This window comes from Zea mays, chromosome 2 (assembly GCF_902167145.1).
Source record: "Zea mays cultivar B73 chromosome 2, Zm-B73-REFERENCE-NAM-5.0, whole genome shotgun sequence".
In the NCBI taxonomy this organism is placed as follows: domain Eukaryota; kingdom Viridiplantae; phylum Streptophyta; class Magnoliopsida; order Poales; family Poaceae; genus Zea; species Zea mays.
In genome coordinates this window covers 166,899,392-166,913,418 of record NC_050097.1, presented here as the reverse complement: position 1 = coordinate 166,913,418, position 14,027 = coordinate 166,899,392, and the positions used below count along the sequence as shown (strand labels likewise).

Genomic DNA, 14,027 nt, shown 5'->3' with positions numbered 1-14,027 from the left:
CAGCCCCTCGTGCATCCTCCAGCGATGCATCTCCATCGCCGAAGGTCAGGAACTCCTGCAAGAGATGCACTCGGGGGCTTGCGGCCATCACGCAGCGCCTCGAGCCCTTGTCGGGAATGCTTTCCGGCAAGGCTTCTACTGGCCAACGGCGGTGGCTGACGCCACTAGAATTGTCCGCACCTGCGAAGGGTGTCAATTCTATGCGAAGCAGACCCACCTGCCCGCTCAGGCTCTGCAGACGATACCCATCACCTGGCCCTTTGCTGTGTGGGGTCTAGACCTCATCGGCCCCTTGCAGAAGGCGCCCGGGGGCTACACGCACCTGCTGGTCGCCATCGACAAATTCTCCAAGTGGGTCGAGGTCCGACCTCTGAACAGCATCAGGTCTGAGCAGGCGGTGACGTTCTTCACCAACATCATCCATCGCTTCGGGGTCCCGAACTCCATCATCACCGACAACAGTACCCAGTTCACCAGTAGAAAATTCTTGGACTTCTGCGAGGATCACCACATCCGGGTGGACTGGGCCGCCGTGGCTCATCCCATGTCGAATGGGCAAGTAGAGCGTGCCAACGGCATGATTCTACAAGGGCTCAAGCCTCGGATTTACAACGACCTCAACAAGTTCGGCAAGCGATGGATGAAGGAACTCCCCTCGGTGGTCTGGAGCCTGAGGACAACGCCGAGCCGAGCCACGGGTTTCACGTCGTTCTTCCTGGTCTACGGGGCCGAGGCCGTCTTGCCCACTGACCTGGAATATGGCTCCCCGAGGACGAGGGCCTACAGTGATCAAAGCAACCAAGCTAGCCGAGAAGACTCGCTGGACCAGCTGGAAGAGGCTCGGGACAAGGCCTTACTACACTCGGCGCGGTACCAGCAGTCCCTGCGACGCTACCACGCCCGAGGGGTCCGGCCCCGAGACCTCCAGGTGGGCGACCTGGTGCTTCGGCTGCGGCAAGACGCCCGAGGGAGGCACAAGCTCACGCCCCCCTGGGAGGGGCCATTCGTCATCGCCAAAGTTCTGAAGCCCGAAACGTACAAGCTGGCCAACAGTCAAGGCGAGGTCTACGGCAATGCTTGGAACATCCAACAGCTACGTCGCTTCTACCCTTAAGATGTTTTCAAAGTTGTTCATATACCTCGCACCCACGCAAAGTTTAGTCATCAAGGAAGGGTCGGCCTCGCCTCGGCAAAGCCCGACCCTCCCTCGGGGGCTAAAAGGGGGGGAACCCCCTCTGCGTTGAAATTTTCCTCGAAAAAAGATCTCTTCTGCCAGAATATCTTTCGTGCTTTTTGACTGCTTCGAAAAACGGATGCTGAAAACGACGGAGTACACGTAAGCAGCCAAGGCTGACCGAGCCGAGGGACTCCTACGCCTCCGGGATACGGATACCTCACTCATCACCTTCTGCGATAAGTAACTCGCGTTCGGATAAAGTGATTCCGTGGACCGAACAAGTCTTCACGTCCGGAAGTTCTTCTGCCGAAGTGATCCTTCGAGCCTTCTCGACCGAGTCGGTGACAGGGCCTCATGGACGGGTAAAAGTGCGTGTAAGCGGCAAGGCCGACCGAGCCGAGGGACTCCCACGCCTCCGGGATACGGATACCTCACTCATCACCTTCCGCGAGAAGCAACTCTCGCTCGCACAAACAACCCTGTTACCGACAAAAAAGTCCAGATACTCGAAACAAGAGGAAAAGAGACACAGCTTTACAACACAGCGAGGGTGTGTGTTCTGGCCTCGGCGGCCGCAGAAGGCACACGCTACAAGACAATCTGATCCTGCAGGCTCGGGTCTTGACGCTGGAAGGGGGCAGCAGCACCCTCGGCATCGACGACAACTTCGGCGAGGTTCGACCTAGCCTCGGACGGCGACGCGGTCCGAAGACTTCCACTCCGAAGGACGACGTCATCACCACGCCCGGGCCATCGCCGCCAGGGTCTTCTCCGGGAATCCGGCCCGAGCAGGCGGCTCGGCCGGTCACCTCTGGGGCCTTGGCCAACCATCTTCCAAGGGCGCCAGCCCGACCCGAGGCCTCGGCTGGTCAACTCCGGCGTCGGTCCCGCTAACGAACGACCCGGCTAGGCTCCGGCCAACCAGGTTTTCATTTTCGAGCCAACCCCGCCTCTGTTCATGCTGATATCGCTACCCCTGGCCTCGGCTCGTCGAAGAGCGGCCAAGGGGTCCCTTTAACTAAGCTAGAGGAGCCTCAGACAACAAGGCCGACCGAGCCGAGGGACTCCTACGCCTCCGGGATACGGATACCTCACTCGTCACCTTGACACGGGGCGACTCATGCTTGGTGAAGCGGTTCAGATAATCAACAGGCGAATCTTAGTGCTCGAAAATGAGGAAAAAACACGGCTCCGTGCCAAAATTACATACATGTTCAGGCCTCGACAGCCATAATGAACAAAAACACTGGCATTCAAAGTGCCATTACAAACGGAACTTCGGTTCCCCCTCCGCAGGTACGAACAACCCCACTCGATAGGGGTGGGCCTGCGGAGCAACAGAAGACCGACGAACGGCGCGCCGTCACCCGCTCCAGCAGCAGCGACGACGACGACTTCTGCTCCGGGGGGCCGAACAGCGGCAGCACTGACCTCAGGGCGGATGCTGCTGCCAGGAGGCCCCCGCCCATGCCCAAACTCGTGAGGCAAGGACGGGCAGAAGGCCGTAGAGCTGGAGGTCGGTCCGTGGCCGGCCTTGGCTATCTCGCCGGCGGAAGAACCTCTTCCAGCTGCCGTGGCAGACGCCGGCGCCGCGAGCGGCTCCGAAGCCACTCGCGTCCGAGAGCCAGGCACGGTGCAGCTGCCGGCGCCACGGACGACGACCGCCCTTCCCTCCGATCACTGAGTGAAGGAGCAGGCCGCTGCCCACGCAGGGGCCGACCCCAACTCGGCACACTCCCCTCCCCAGCCCTGGTGATGAAAATCCTTGAGGCTAAGGGAGGGGCAGAGGCCGCAGCCCGGCTCGCTTCCCCTCACCATCAAGCTGGAGGTCACCATCTTGGGTGACCGCCGGTGGAGGGGTGCAGCCGGGCTGCAAGATGAAAATCCTTGAAGCCGAACGATGGCTGAAAGGTACCAACTCCCACGGAGTTGCGTTCCTCCAACGATGAGACGGAAAGACGGCGGGTATCCCCCATCCGGGGGCTTGGAAGGTGGAAAGACACGATGCATAAGGGAGCGCGAAGACATGGTCGCCTTCCGAAGGGGGTCACCCTCCTTTTAAAGGCAACTCTCCCTACTCGCGCCCCCAGCCGTCACGGGCTGAGTCTTCTCCAACACGCTCCAAGGCCCTCCCCAGCGGCGCGGGGGCTGGGTCCCGCATGTCATGCAAGCCGGCTCAGAGCAGAAGAAGCCAAACCGCCGCGCGCGGCACACACGACCGCCCAGCGGTTACAAGTGACCCTCCACTTTTGCCCAGACCAACGGGCGAAAGAGGCGGGCAGCCATGCAGGCGGCATGCAACCGCGCCAAGTGGACGCGCTTCTCCGACTCCCAACGCGCCCAGCCTGGAGGCCCAGGCCCACGCGTCATGCAGCCGGCGCGCCGGATGCTCCATGCAAGCAACTGCACCGCCACTTGCGCCACCACCTCGCCTCCTCGATTGCGGAACCAATACCGCGACTCGAGGTGACCCAGCGCACGACCCAGCAGCGCCAGCCTAGCGCGGCGGTCAATGCGGTCAAAAATGGGCCGGCAGTAATGACGGCGGCAGGCGGGCAGGAGCAGCGGTCACGTCGTCAGCCTAGCTCACGTCCCATCCGGGGGCAACAAGAGAACCCCCTCTCACGGTGTGAAGACAACGCGCCCGTGATCCGTTCCTCGAACGGCTCGCGCACGCGCGATGGCCGCCCCGCCAACCACTCGCCCCGTCGCATTAACTCCGCGGCGGGACAGGCGGCACCTATGGCAGGAGAAGCGGGCGACGCTTCGCCTTCGCCGTAGAAACCGCGCCAAAAAAGGTACGTCGCGTCGTTCGATTTCGTATCCTTTTCCGTTTTTCCTCTTTCTCTATCTCTTGCAACAGGGACCGAGAAAGGGGGATACCCCGAAAAAGATCCTTCCCCGTGAAGGAACCAGGCTCCGAGCCTCCTTACTGATCAGAGGTTCGAAGGCTGGCCCCCCGAAGGGTTTCAACAGCCGCCTCAGATCGCGTGGGCCCTACACCCACTACTGGTCAGAGGTTCGAAGGCCGGCCCCCCGAAGGGTTCCACGGCCGCCTCAGGCTAGTCGGGCTCCGCGCCCATTACTGATCAGGGGTTCGAAGGCTGGCCCCCGAAGGGTTCACAGCCGCCTCAGACGCCGAGCGAGGGATGACCAGGGGTACGTTCGATACATAACCAAGGCTCGGGCTGCGCTCCCGAGGTACCCTAGGACATTTTCGAGACCAGTGGGAGCGATCTTGTAACGGAATCCCATCAGAGGGAGGCATCGAGCCCTCGGACCCCGTCGCCAGGGGACCGGGTCCGGCAGATCACCCGCAGGTACTTTTGGGCGTGCCTCTGGGCCCCTAGCCGACCCCTAACGAACGGGGCACGGACGTCCACTCGGATTACCCGCTTGCAGCTCACTGGAGACACCATGTTCGGCGCCCATCGAGGGCAACATGGCGCTTTCCCCCCCCCCTCCTCCTTGCGGAAAGGCGACGCAGGGGCGTATGTAAAAAAGCCGAGTCTGTCCCTGATCGCCCTCTCGCCCTGTGCAGAGGCTCGGGGGCTGCTCTCGCAAACCCGGCTCCGGCCGAACCGTTGACAGCGTCAACATACCAGCCCGAGAACTTGGGCCCCGACCGTACACCCGGGCTATGGCCAGTTTGCATGAGGGAACAACCAGATCGGCCGAAGCGTTACGCAAGGCATTAAGACCTCGAAGGAGTGAAACCACTCCTCCGAGGCCTCGGGGGCTACACCCGGCGGGTGCGCTCGCGCGCACCCACCGGAACAAAATGCAACCGAGAAAGGCTGGTCCCCTTGCAAAAAAGTGCGACGAAAGCCTCCAAGCGAGTGCTAACACTCCCTTCGAGGCTCGGGGGCTACTGTCGGGGACCATAATTAGGGGTACCCTCAAGACTCCTAATTCTCAGCTGGTAACCCCCATCAGCATAAAGCTGCAAAGGCCTGATGGGTGCGATTAAGTCAGGGATCAGTCCATTCGAACGACTCGATCATACCTCGCCCGAGCCTAGCCTCGGACAAGGGCAGCCGACCCCGGAGGATTTCCGTCTCGCCCGAGGCCCCCCTCCAACGGCGGACACATCTCCGGCTCGCCCGAGGCCCTGCCTTCGCTAAGAAGCAACCCTGACTAAATCGCCGCACCGACCGACCGAATCGCAGGAGCATTTAACGCAAAGGTGGCCTGACACCTTTATCCTGACGCACGCCCCCCGGCAGAGCCGAAGTGACCGCCGTCACTTCGCCGCTCCACTGACCGGCCTGACAGAAGGACAGCGCCGCCTGCGCCACTCCGACTGCAGTGCCACTTGACAGAGTGAGACTGACAGGCAGTCAGGCCCTGCCAAAGGCACCATAGGAAGCTCCGCTCCGCCCGACCCAGGGCTCGGACTCGGGCTAGGTCCCGGAAGACGGCGAACTCCGCTCCGCCCGACCCAGGGCTCGGACTCGGGCTAAGACCCGGAAGACGGCGAACTCCGCTCCGCCCGACCCAGGGCTCGGACTCGGGCTAGGTCCCGGAAGACGGCGAACTCCGCTCCGCCCGACCCAGGGCTCGGACTCGGGCTAAGTCTCGGAAGACGGCGAACTCCGCTCCGCCCGACCCTAGGGCTCGGACTTGGGCTCAGCCCCAGAAGACGACGAACTTCGCTCCGCCCGACCCAGGGCTCGGACTCGGGCTCAGCCCCGAAAGACGACGAACTCCGCTTCGCCCGACCCCAGGGCTCGGACTCCGCCCTGGCCTCTGCCGAACGACCTCCGCCTCGCCCGACCCAGGGGCTCGGGCTCGGCCTCGGCCATGGAAGACAGACTCGACCTCGGCTTCGGAGGAGCCTCCACGTCGCCCAACCTAGGGCGCAGGCCAGCCACGTCAACAGGAAGCGCCATCATCACCCTACCCCGAGCTGACTCGGGCCGCAGAGAACAAGACCGGTGACCCATCTGGCTAGCTCCGCTGGATAGGCAATGATGGCGCCCCGCGTGCTCTGTGACGACGGCGGCTCTCAGCTCTCTTACGGAAGCAGGAGGACGTCAGCAAGGACTCAACCGCTCCGACAGCTGTCCCTCCGCCAGGCTCCGTCGCTCCTCCGACGGCCACGACATCACACCAGCTGGGTGCCAAAATCTCTCCGGCTGCCACATCGGCATGTACTTAGGGCGCTAGCTCTCCCCCGCTAAACACGTAGCACTCTGCTACACCCCCATTGTACACCTGGATCCTCTCCTTACGCCTATAAAAGGAAGGACCAGGGCCCTCTTAGAGAAGGTTGGCCGCGCGGGGACGAGGACGGGACAGACGCTCTCTTGGGGCCGCTCGCTCCCCTCTCCCGCGTGGACGCTTGTAACCCCCTACTGCAAGCGCACCCAACCTGGGCGTGGGACGAACACGAAGGCTGCGGGATTCCCACCTCTCTCACGCCGGTCGCCGGCCGCCTCGCTCCTTCCCCCCTTCGCGCTCGCCCACGCGCTCGACCCATCTGGGCTGGGGCACGCAGCGACACTCACTCGTCGGCCCGAGGGACCCCCCGGTCTCGAAACGCCGACAATGGGTTTGTTTGGTTATGTGGGTTGTAACCATGTAAACAAAAATGTGTGTCAATTGATGTTACTTGCAGGTGCTAGGTGGAAGCAACACATGAAGCTTAATACAGAGAAAGAAACCACAGTGAAGCTTATGAAAAATGAGTTGAACTCATAATTTATTCAACTGCCAGGGTTACTAATGAAGAGACTTATTTTATATTATATTGTCTATATGAGATAACCTAATGTTGTGTTGATAGATGGATTACCTTCATTGGATAATAGATGATATTCAAATTAAATTTTGTGAACCATATTTGGTACTTTTTTTTTGATTTTAAGTGATGTTTCATTGTGTTTATGATCTGTCTAAATATTTCTTTCTTCGATTTTTAGTGATGTGAATCATATCTGTTTCCTTTGCTTTTTTCTGAATTTTTAACTATTTCTTTTACTTGGTTACCAAACAACCGCATGTTTAACCCTTCCCTAGTTTTTTTCCTCACCTTTTGCAGTCAAACCAGTCCTTAAAAAAATCCAATTTACTCCTTCCACATCTTAATCCATATAACCAAACAGACCCATGTAGTAGAATTTGCTTGTGGCGCTACACTTAACGGTAAATAGGGTAATGAAATATCAGCTAGAAAACCAATGACGCCCAAAAACTCAACTGTTGTAATTCGAGTAACAATCGGACAATAGATCCAAACGAAACGATTATCCATGCAACCAAAATAACAAAGTCAAGACAAAACCAACCCCTAGTAATAGGAGCAGCTAAAACTCCAACAAACCAAGTAAACAAAGTCATTACACTCTAGATAGGGTAGTATTCAAGCAAAAACTGGCAGCACTTCCGAAACATCAGAAACATTAACGTTCAGCTGGAGACGACGCCATCATTCAATGATAGATTAGCCAGCTGCTGCTCAGTAGAAACATTGCTCTGCTGGAGATGCTGGGCAGAGCGGAGGACCTCCATGGCTTCAGCAACCTTGGCTTTCAGAGCATCTGGCGACTCCAGCAGGTGAAGAACCTCCGTCTGATCCATCTCCAAAAGCATGCCAGTGACCTTGGCAGCCTGCTCACGTTCCAGCTGTTCAACAAGAGGATACAGGTTCTCACCAAGCATCTGCAACACAGAACAGTAATGAGCACCATTGATTAAAAGAAATAGGAGCAACCAATAAATAGTTTGATCATTCTCATACAAGTCTCTGCTGATCTGGTGGGGCGTTAGCAAGTGCAGTGGCTAGCGCCCCAATTGGAACAGGTTGGGGGGCAGCTTCTCTCATTGGCATCCCTCCCATCTCATATGAAGGTGGCATCACAGCACCAACACTGTGCATGCCAGGATCAGGCATTCCACGTCCAGTAGGATAGCGATAGCCACGACCACCTCTAGGGAACACCTACAGCAATGCAATAAATTCAGGCCACAGTTCAACGAACAAAACTGAAAAATGACAAGAATGATACAGCATACCTGTTGCTGACCACCCATTGGCATGGGCTGCTGCATTCCACCAGCACGTCTACCAGCAGGACGCTGTGGTTGCTGTCCTTGCTGAACCATAGGCATCATAAAGTTCGGCATTGGACCACCAGGCCTCATACCAGGCATCAGAGGTTGCTGGAAAGCAAATCCAGCCTAAGAAACAATATAGAATTCATCAGCTCAACAGATAGGACAATGGCATTAATATGGACCATGGAATCTAGTCAAGTAGTTTCAGACTATCAGGGAAGAAATCATCATGCATCTTATACAAAACATAATTTTATATGTTTCCGTCAACTTTCAAAGCAAAGAAACAATAAATTTAGAGAGCAATAGTAGATGTATGATTGTCAAGATTGCAGGTTAACATTATGTTTATTGTTATGGAAGTAAAAAATAAAATAACACAGCTTCAGCTACATTTGGCCAGCGATGGTGCAAGCACACCAGAAAAGGTAGTTTAGCTACAGAAGAACTGCAAGGAGACCAGAAGCACACAAGAGATTATATCGGTATATCATAGTAACAATGCTGTCAAAGAAAAATATACCGCGAGATATATGGCATCCATTCCAAATTGTAAGATGATTTAGCTTTTCTAGGTACATTGCTTTTATTATGTATCTAGACATAATATATTTAAGTGCAAAAATTATGATCTATAAAACCCAAAATGTTGTATAATTTGGAACAGTGGGTGTACATGTACATCATAAAATGAGCATGTACCTGAGGGTTGATGAAGGCTGGTGGTGGCTGACCATAGAACAGCTGCTGACCAACTCCAGGGACACCAGGTGGAAACATGGGCATGCGAGGACCTACTGAAGGCGCCATTGCAACAGGACGCATTTGTGAAAATTGTGCCTGCAAAGCAGCAGTAACATTAGAATAGATTTACACGATTGCAGCAAAATGAATTTTGCAAGGATCATAAGTACATTACATTTTACATTAAATAAATAGCACAAAAGATCATGAGGGTTCCAGCAATTTTGCCAACACTTTAGAAGAGTAAAAAACTGAACCAAGATTACAAGTCATGCCAACACATGCAACAATTACCACAGCTAACGTAAAACTTCATAACTAGGCCCCAGAATATAATTTACAGATCTGAACCATGAACTAGAATGCAAAGCCAAATATTTCTGGCAACAAGAGATCATCCCTGCAGTGGCCATTACACAGGGCAACTATTCTTTCCAAAATTTGTAATCCAAACTAGTGTTCTCCCTTCACCAAGTGAAGATATATTTTATTGCCTTGGTGTAGAAGCTACAATTTGACCAGTGATCTATCGCAAATATATCAATTTAGCCACAATACTAATATAGCATGATAGCAATTTGAAACATGAATATAGCTGTAAAAACTTGTACACTAAACATATTGGTCAAATAGTAGAAAGTTTGACATTTCAAAAGAGTGCATTAGTAATCCTTAACAACCTGTTTGGAATGCGGGGAAATTTTCTGGTCCCTGAGTTTACTGTGAAATTGATGAACGGTTCATGTGAAATTCCTGTGTTCCGATCAGGCCCCAAAACTTTTTGGGGGCTGTCACATGGGTCCCATGAAACAAACCTAGCTAATAGATCAGCTAATTAGCTGGGTGGAGCTACTAGTGTAATTTACTCTTTTCAGAATAAAATACATCATAAATCTTTGAGCCAAGGATCTCATAATAATTAAGCTACAAATGGAAGGCACATTTTAATCACTAGAAATTTATTTGTATACTAACATGTGAAATAGGAGTAAGAGGCAACATATGGAGCTATGTGTACTTTAGTAATAATAGATTCACCAGACATTCTGCATTGTGAAAAAGCATACAAAAGTGCAAGCTGTATAAATCCAAGTACATGCAGGAATATATTTACCTGTAGCTTTGCCTTTCTGTCTTCTTTACGCTGCGCAAGAGCTACATAAAGGGGCTTGCTTCCAACCATTTTGCCATTCATCTCCGTAAGCTACATGGGAGAAATCAAGATAAGAAAGTTATTTTATGTGTTTGCCAAATCAAATCAGTATTACTAAACACATGACAAAACAGCATACAGCTCGGTTAGCATCTTCAGCAGATTTGAAAGCAACAAATCCAGAACCTCTGCTGACACCATTCGAATCCCGCATAACCTACAAAACAATTCCTGTCAGAGACCAATATGAAACATCTTGTGAGTAACTTAACAAAATAAACAGACCTTGCAGGAAGTAATATTGCCATACTCAGCAAAGAGTTCACGCAATTTCTCATCATCAATGTTCTCCTCTAAGTTCTTCAAATACAAGTTTGTGTTTTGGAACTTCTCAGCTACCTCTTGAACATTCTTTTCAAATTTCTCCTTCAACTCCATCTCTCTTTCAGACTTCTTCTGTGCTCTTCCAACATACAGTTCCTTATCATTGAATATCTTGCCATTCAACTCTTGAACAGCCTGAGCAGCAGCATCTGCATTTTCAAAATTGACAAATCCAAAACACCTGGATTTTCCATCGCTATCCCGCATAACAACAGCACTAGTTATGGTTCCATATTTTCCAAACATCTCCTTCAACTCATCATCAGTAACAGTATCTGACAGATTCTTCACATATACATTACTAAATTTGATATTACTCGAGACATTTTCCCTGTCCTGCTTGCGAACAAAAGGTCCAACAAACACTTTCTTGTCATTGATAAGCATCCCATTGAGTTTATCAATAGCAGACTGTGCAGATTCATCCTTCTCAAACTGAACAAAACCATAGCCCCTTGATTCTCCTGAAGGGTCTGTTGCAATTTTACATGAAAGTATATTCCCAAATGCACAGAATGTGTCATATAAAGCTTTGTTGTCTATTGACTTATCAAGATTCTGCAAAATTAGAACAAAGGGGATCAGGTACCATAACTGGAAAGTCAATGTGGCGTATAAAAATTCAGAAGTCAGCTTATGCAACCTTCTAGTCCCAAGGAAGTTGACGCAATCTACAGATGACCTCGCAAGAAGTTAAGCAAAGAGGATGAAATCAAGGAACACACCTTAATAAATATATTTCCTGTGCCGCTTTTGCGCGAGCTAGGGTCACGGTTAGAATACATGATCCTGATAGGCTTTCCATTGATAGGAGTGAAGTTAAGCAGTTCAAGTGCTCGTGCAGCTGCAATAAATCTCAGATCAATATAAGACTATAAAGAATAAAGAGTGTGAGGGGCTCCAAACTGAAATATCATATGCAGAAACACAATTGCGGCCAAAAAGGAAACTATAATCTTTTACCGCATGAATTTTAAAGACCTCTTCGGCATAACAAAATAGCTTGGAACGAGGACAATAATAAAAGTTTAAAAATATATCAGGGGTAATTAAATAGATGTTTTTTGGCATTCATAACATAATCTGAGGTTGCAACAAATCTATGTGTATATATAGAATTATAGGTACATGCATACATATATAATTAATAGATTTATATATTACATATTATCGAATGAAGCAACAACAACAAATATCACGCATAAACAATTGGAAAAAATTGTTTCTTATAGATTAATATATGATTTTTTTCTGAAGTCACCAATATCCATCAACCAGCACAACCCAACTTAACCAATGAGAAAATTTAGCTAACAATCACTTCCAACATCTCCACTGATCAAACAGCACATTAAACCACATGAATTCAACAGAATGAAACGAATCCCAATAACTTCACATGTACAGCACAGGAAACAATTGCACATGACAAAACTCAGCTACTCTGAAGAATAGGCACCTATTCAAGTTATTCCACAGGGCACAGGATCTATCCAGCAAGGTAATTTTCGGTTGTGTGGCACTCAAGCTAATTATTTTAATATAAGTTTAAAGCTAACCGTATGAAGCCACTAAAATTCACGAGACAACTTTTAGCAATCGCAACCAACACATCAAACGAAGCTACAATCCTAATCGCATCAAAACGCCATCGAACCCTTGTTGTGTGACAACATCACCGAGACAGCCGATCGATGAACCGGCATTTAAACACTAACAACCGCCAAATCCGACGGCTTCTCGCAAGGGGTCGACAGCGTCCGCAGCACCGAAACCCTAACCGACAGATCGAGAATACTGCAGAGTTCTCACCGTCGCCCTGGTTGTTGTAGTTGACGTAGGCGTACCCGAGCGACTTGCGGGAGTTGATGTCCCTGCAGACGCGCACGGAGACGACGCCGCCGACTTGGCTGAAAACGTCGAAGAGCTGCGCGTCCTGCACGCTCTCGTGCAGATCACCCACGTAGAGCGAAGTCGCCGGGAACGCGGCCGCCGCCGCGGCTGCTGCAGCTAAGGCAGCCGGAGAGCCGCCGGACTCGGACGCGGATCCAGCCGCCGCTTGCCCTTGCGTCGCCATCTCCAATCAAGTGGTGATTTTTGGGATTTTTTTCTGGATTTTGCGGATTTTTTTGGGTAGTTTTTGATTTAGGGTTTGATAAGGGTTGGGGCTCTCCCGAAGCAGGGCTCCCAACGGCGGCGTCGTGAGGAAAGAGAAAGAGCGCGGTGGCGGCGCGGGGTGGGAGGCTCCGTATTTGTACCGTCTGGGGCAAAACCCTCGTCATCGAAAGCCATCCGATCGAACACGGACCTTAATGGACGGAGGCGATCGGGACGCGTGAGAAAGCCTCCGGTGTCCGAGCCGGACGTTGCGCGGCACGGGCTAGGAGGCCTAGGGACGCCTTTGTAGGCGCTTTCAACCGAACCATGCAGAAGTTTAGCCTTGCGGTCCGTGTAAAAGGTCAATTTCCTGCATCAATCTCCTCGACTTCAATTAAAAAAATACACCGGTAATTTTTAATTTTTTATCCCTAAAATATATACTCTTTTAATATTGGTTGTAAATCTCTATATCTGTCTATATCTTTATAAAACATCAGTTATCACAGTTTTTCAATAATTATACATAAAAATCCTTCTACTTCTATCGTCCAAATCTCTTCTCTACTATATTAATAGTCGTGCTCATCCGCCACCGCCTACAAGACTCCGCGTCACCCGCTAGCCGTTGGCCAGTACCCACCCCTCTCCCTACTATTATAAAGTACAAGTTGTCATGGTTTTCACTCACGTCACTTTTATATAAAGTTCTTCTGCTTCTATCTAACCAACATGTCGTCCAAATCTCTTCTCTACTAAATTAATGGACACCCTCACCCCCCACTGCTCCAAGAGAAAAAAAACTACTGAGCTCCAAGGACTATGGCACTTGCCGAAACAAAACATCAAGGGTTCCAAATTGAAACTGCTCTTTGGTCTATGATCACTCTTTAAAAAATCTTTGAAAGGTGGATCAGTTTGAGCGTCTACTAGCACGTGCATTTATTGTTGCACACATAGCACAACATCACTTAGAGCATCTTTACACTCTGACTGGTATAATTCTAAAGCTCCTACATTTTCTACTCTCTCTTTTGCATCTCTGCATTTTCTCAGGGGATCTCTTGTCGAGGGGGAATTTTTGTTTCTACCCTTGGATGTGTTTGATGAGTTCATTTGTCAATAAAGGGGAGAGCCTTTGACTTTCTTGGGCTCCTAACAAGGGGGAGAAATTTCTGGATTTTTGGGGATTCTGAATTTTTGGAACTCCTTTCTTGGGGAATAGACTTTGAGATTCTTGTGCTCTTTTCAAGGGAAATCAGCTAGGGGGAGAAATTTGAGCCTTTTGGAGCTTTCGCTAGCTGTGTTAAGTCGTTTGCCTCTTTCTGGATAAACTAGCTTTGATTTCAGCACTCGTGCTGATTTAGTGATCTGATTTGGTTTTGACGTCTGGCTAGTGGTGTTGAGCCCTTC

The 14,027-nt window shown here is 51.2% G+C and overlaps 1 protein-coding gene across 2 annotated transcripts; it reads right to left on the bottom strand.

The window, feature by feature from the left end:
* Positions 1 to 7,318: 7,318 nt before the first annotated feature.
* LOC100502035 (uncharacterized) lies at positions 7,319 to 12,889 on the bottom strand. Of its 2 annotated transcripts, none has more exons than NM_001350118.1 (9): positions 12,330 to 12,742; positions 11,243 to 11,361; positions 10,419 to 11,075; positions 10,273 to 10,350; positions 10,095 to 10,184; positions 8,939 to 9,076; positions 8,195 to 8,359; positions 7,920 to 8,120; positions 7,319 to 7,840 (listed from the first exon to the last, which is right to left on the bottom strand). In NM_001350118.1, the coding sequence occupies exons 1-9, from the start codon at positions 12,592 to 12,594 to the stop codon at positions 7,589 to 7,591; spliced, it is 1,965 nt and encodes a 654-aa protein (NP_001337047.1). In that variant the 5' UTR covers positions 12,595 to 12,742; the 3' UTR covers positions 7,319 to 7,588. The 2 variants fall into 2 exon arrangements, with proteins under 2 accessions (NP_001337047.1, XP_035820881.1); XM_035964988.1 differs by having other exon boundaries at positions 7,361 to 7,840; positions 8,195 to 8,341; positions 12,330 to 12,889.
* Positions 12,890 to 14,027: the final 1,138 nt, after the last annotated feature.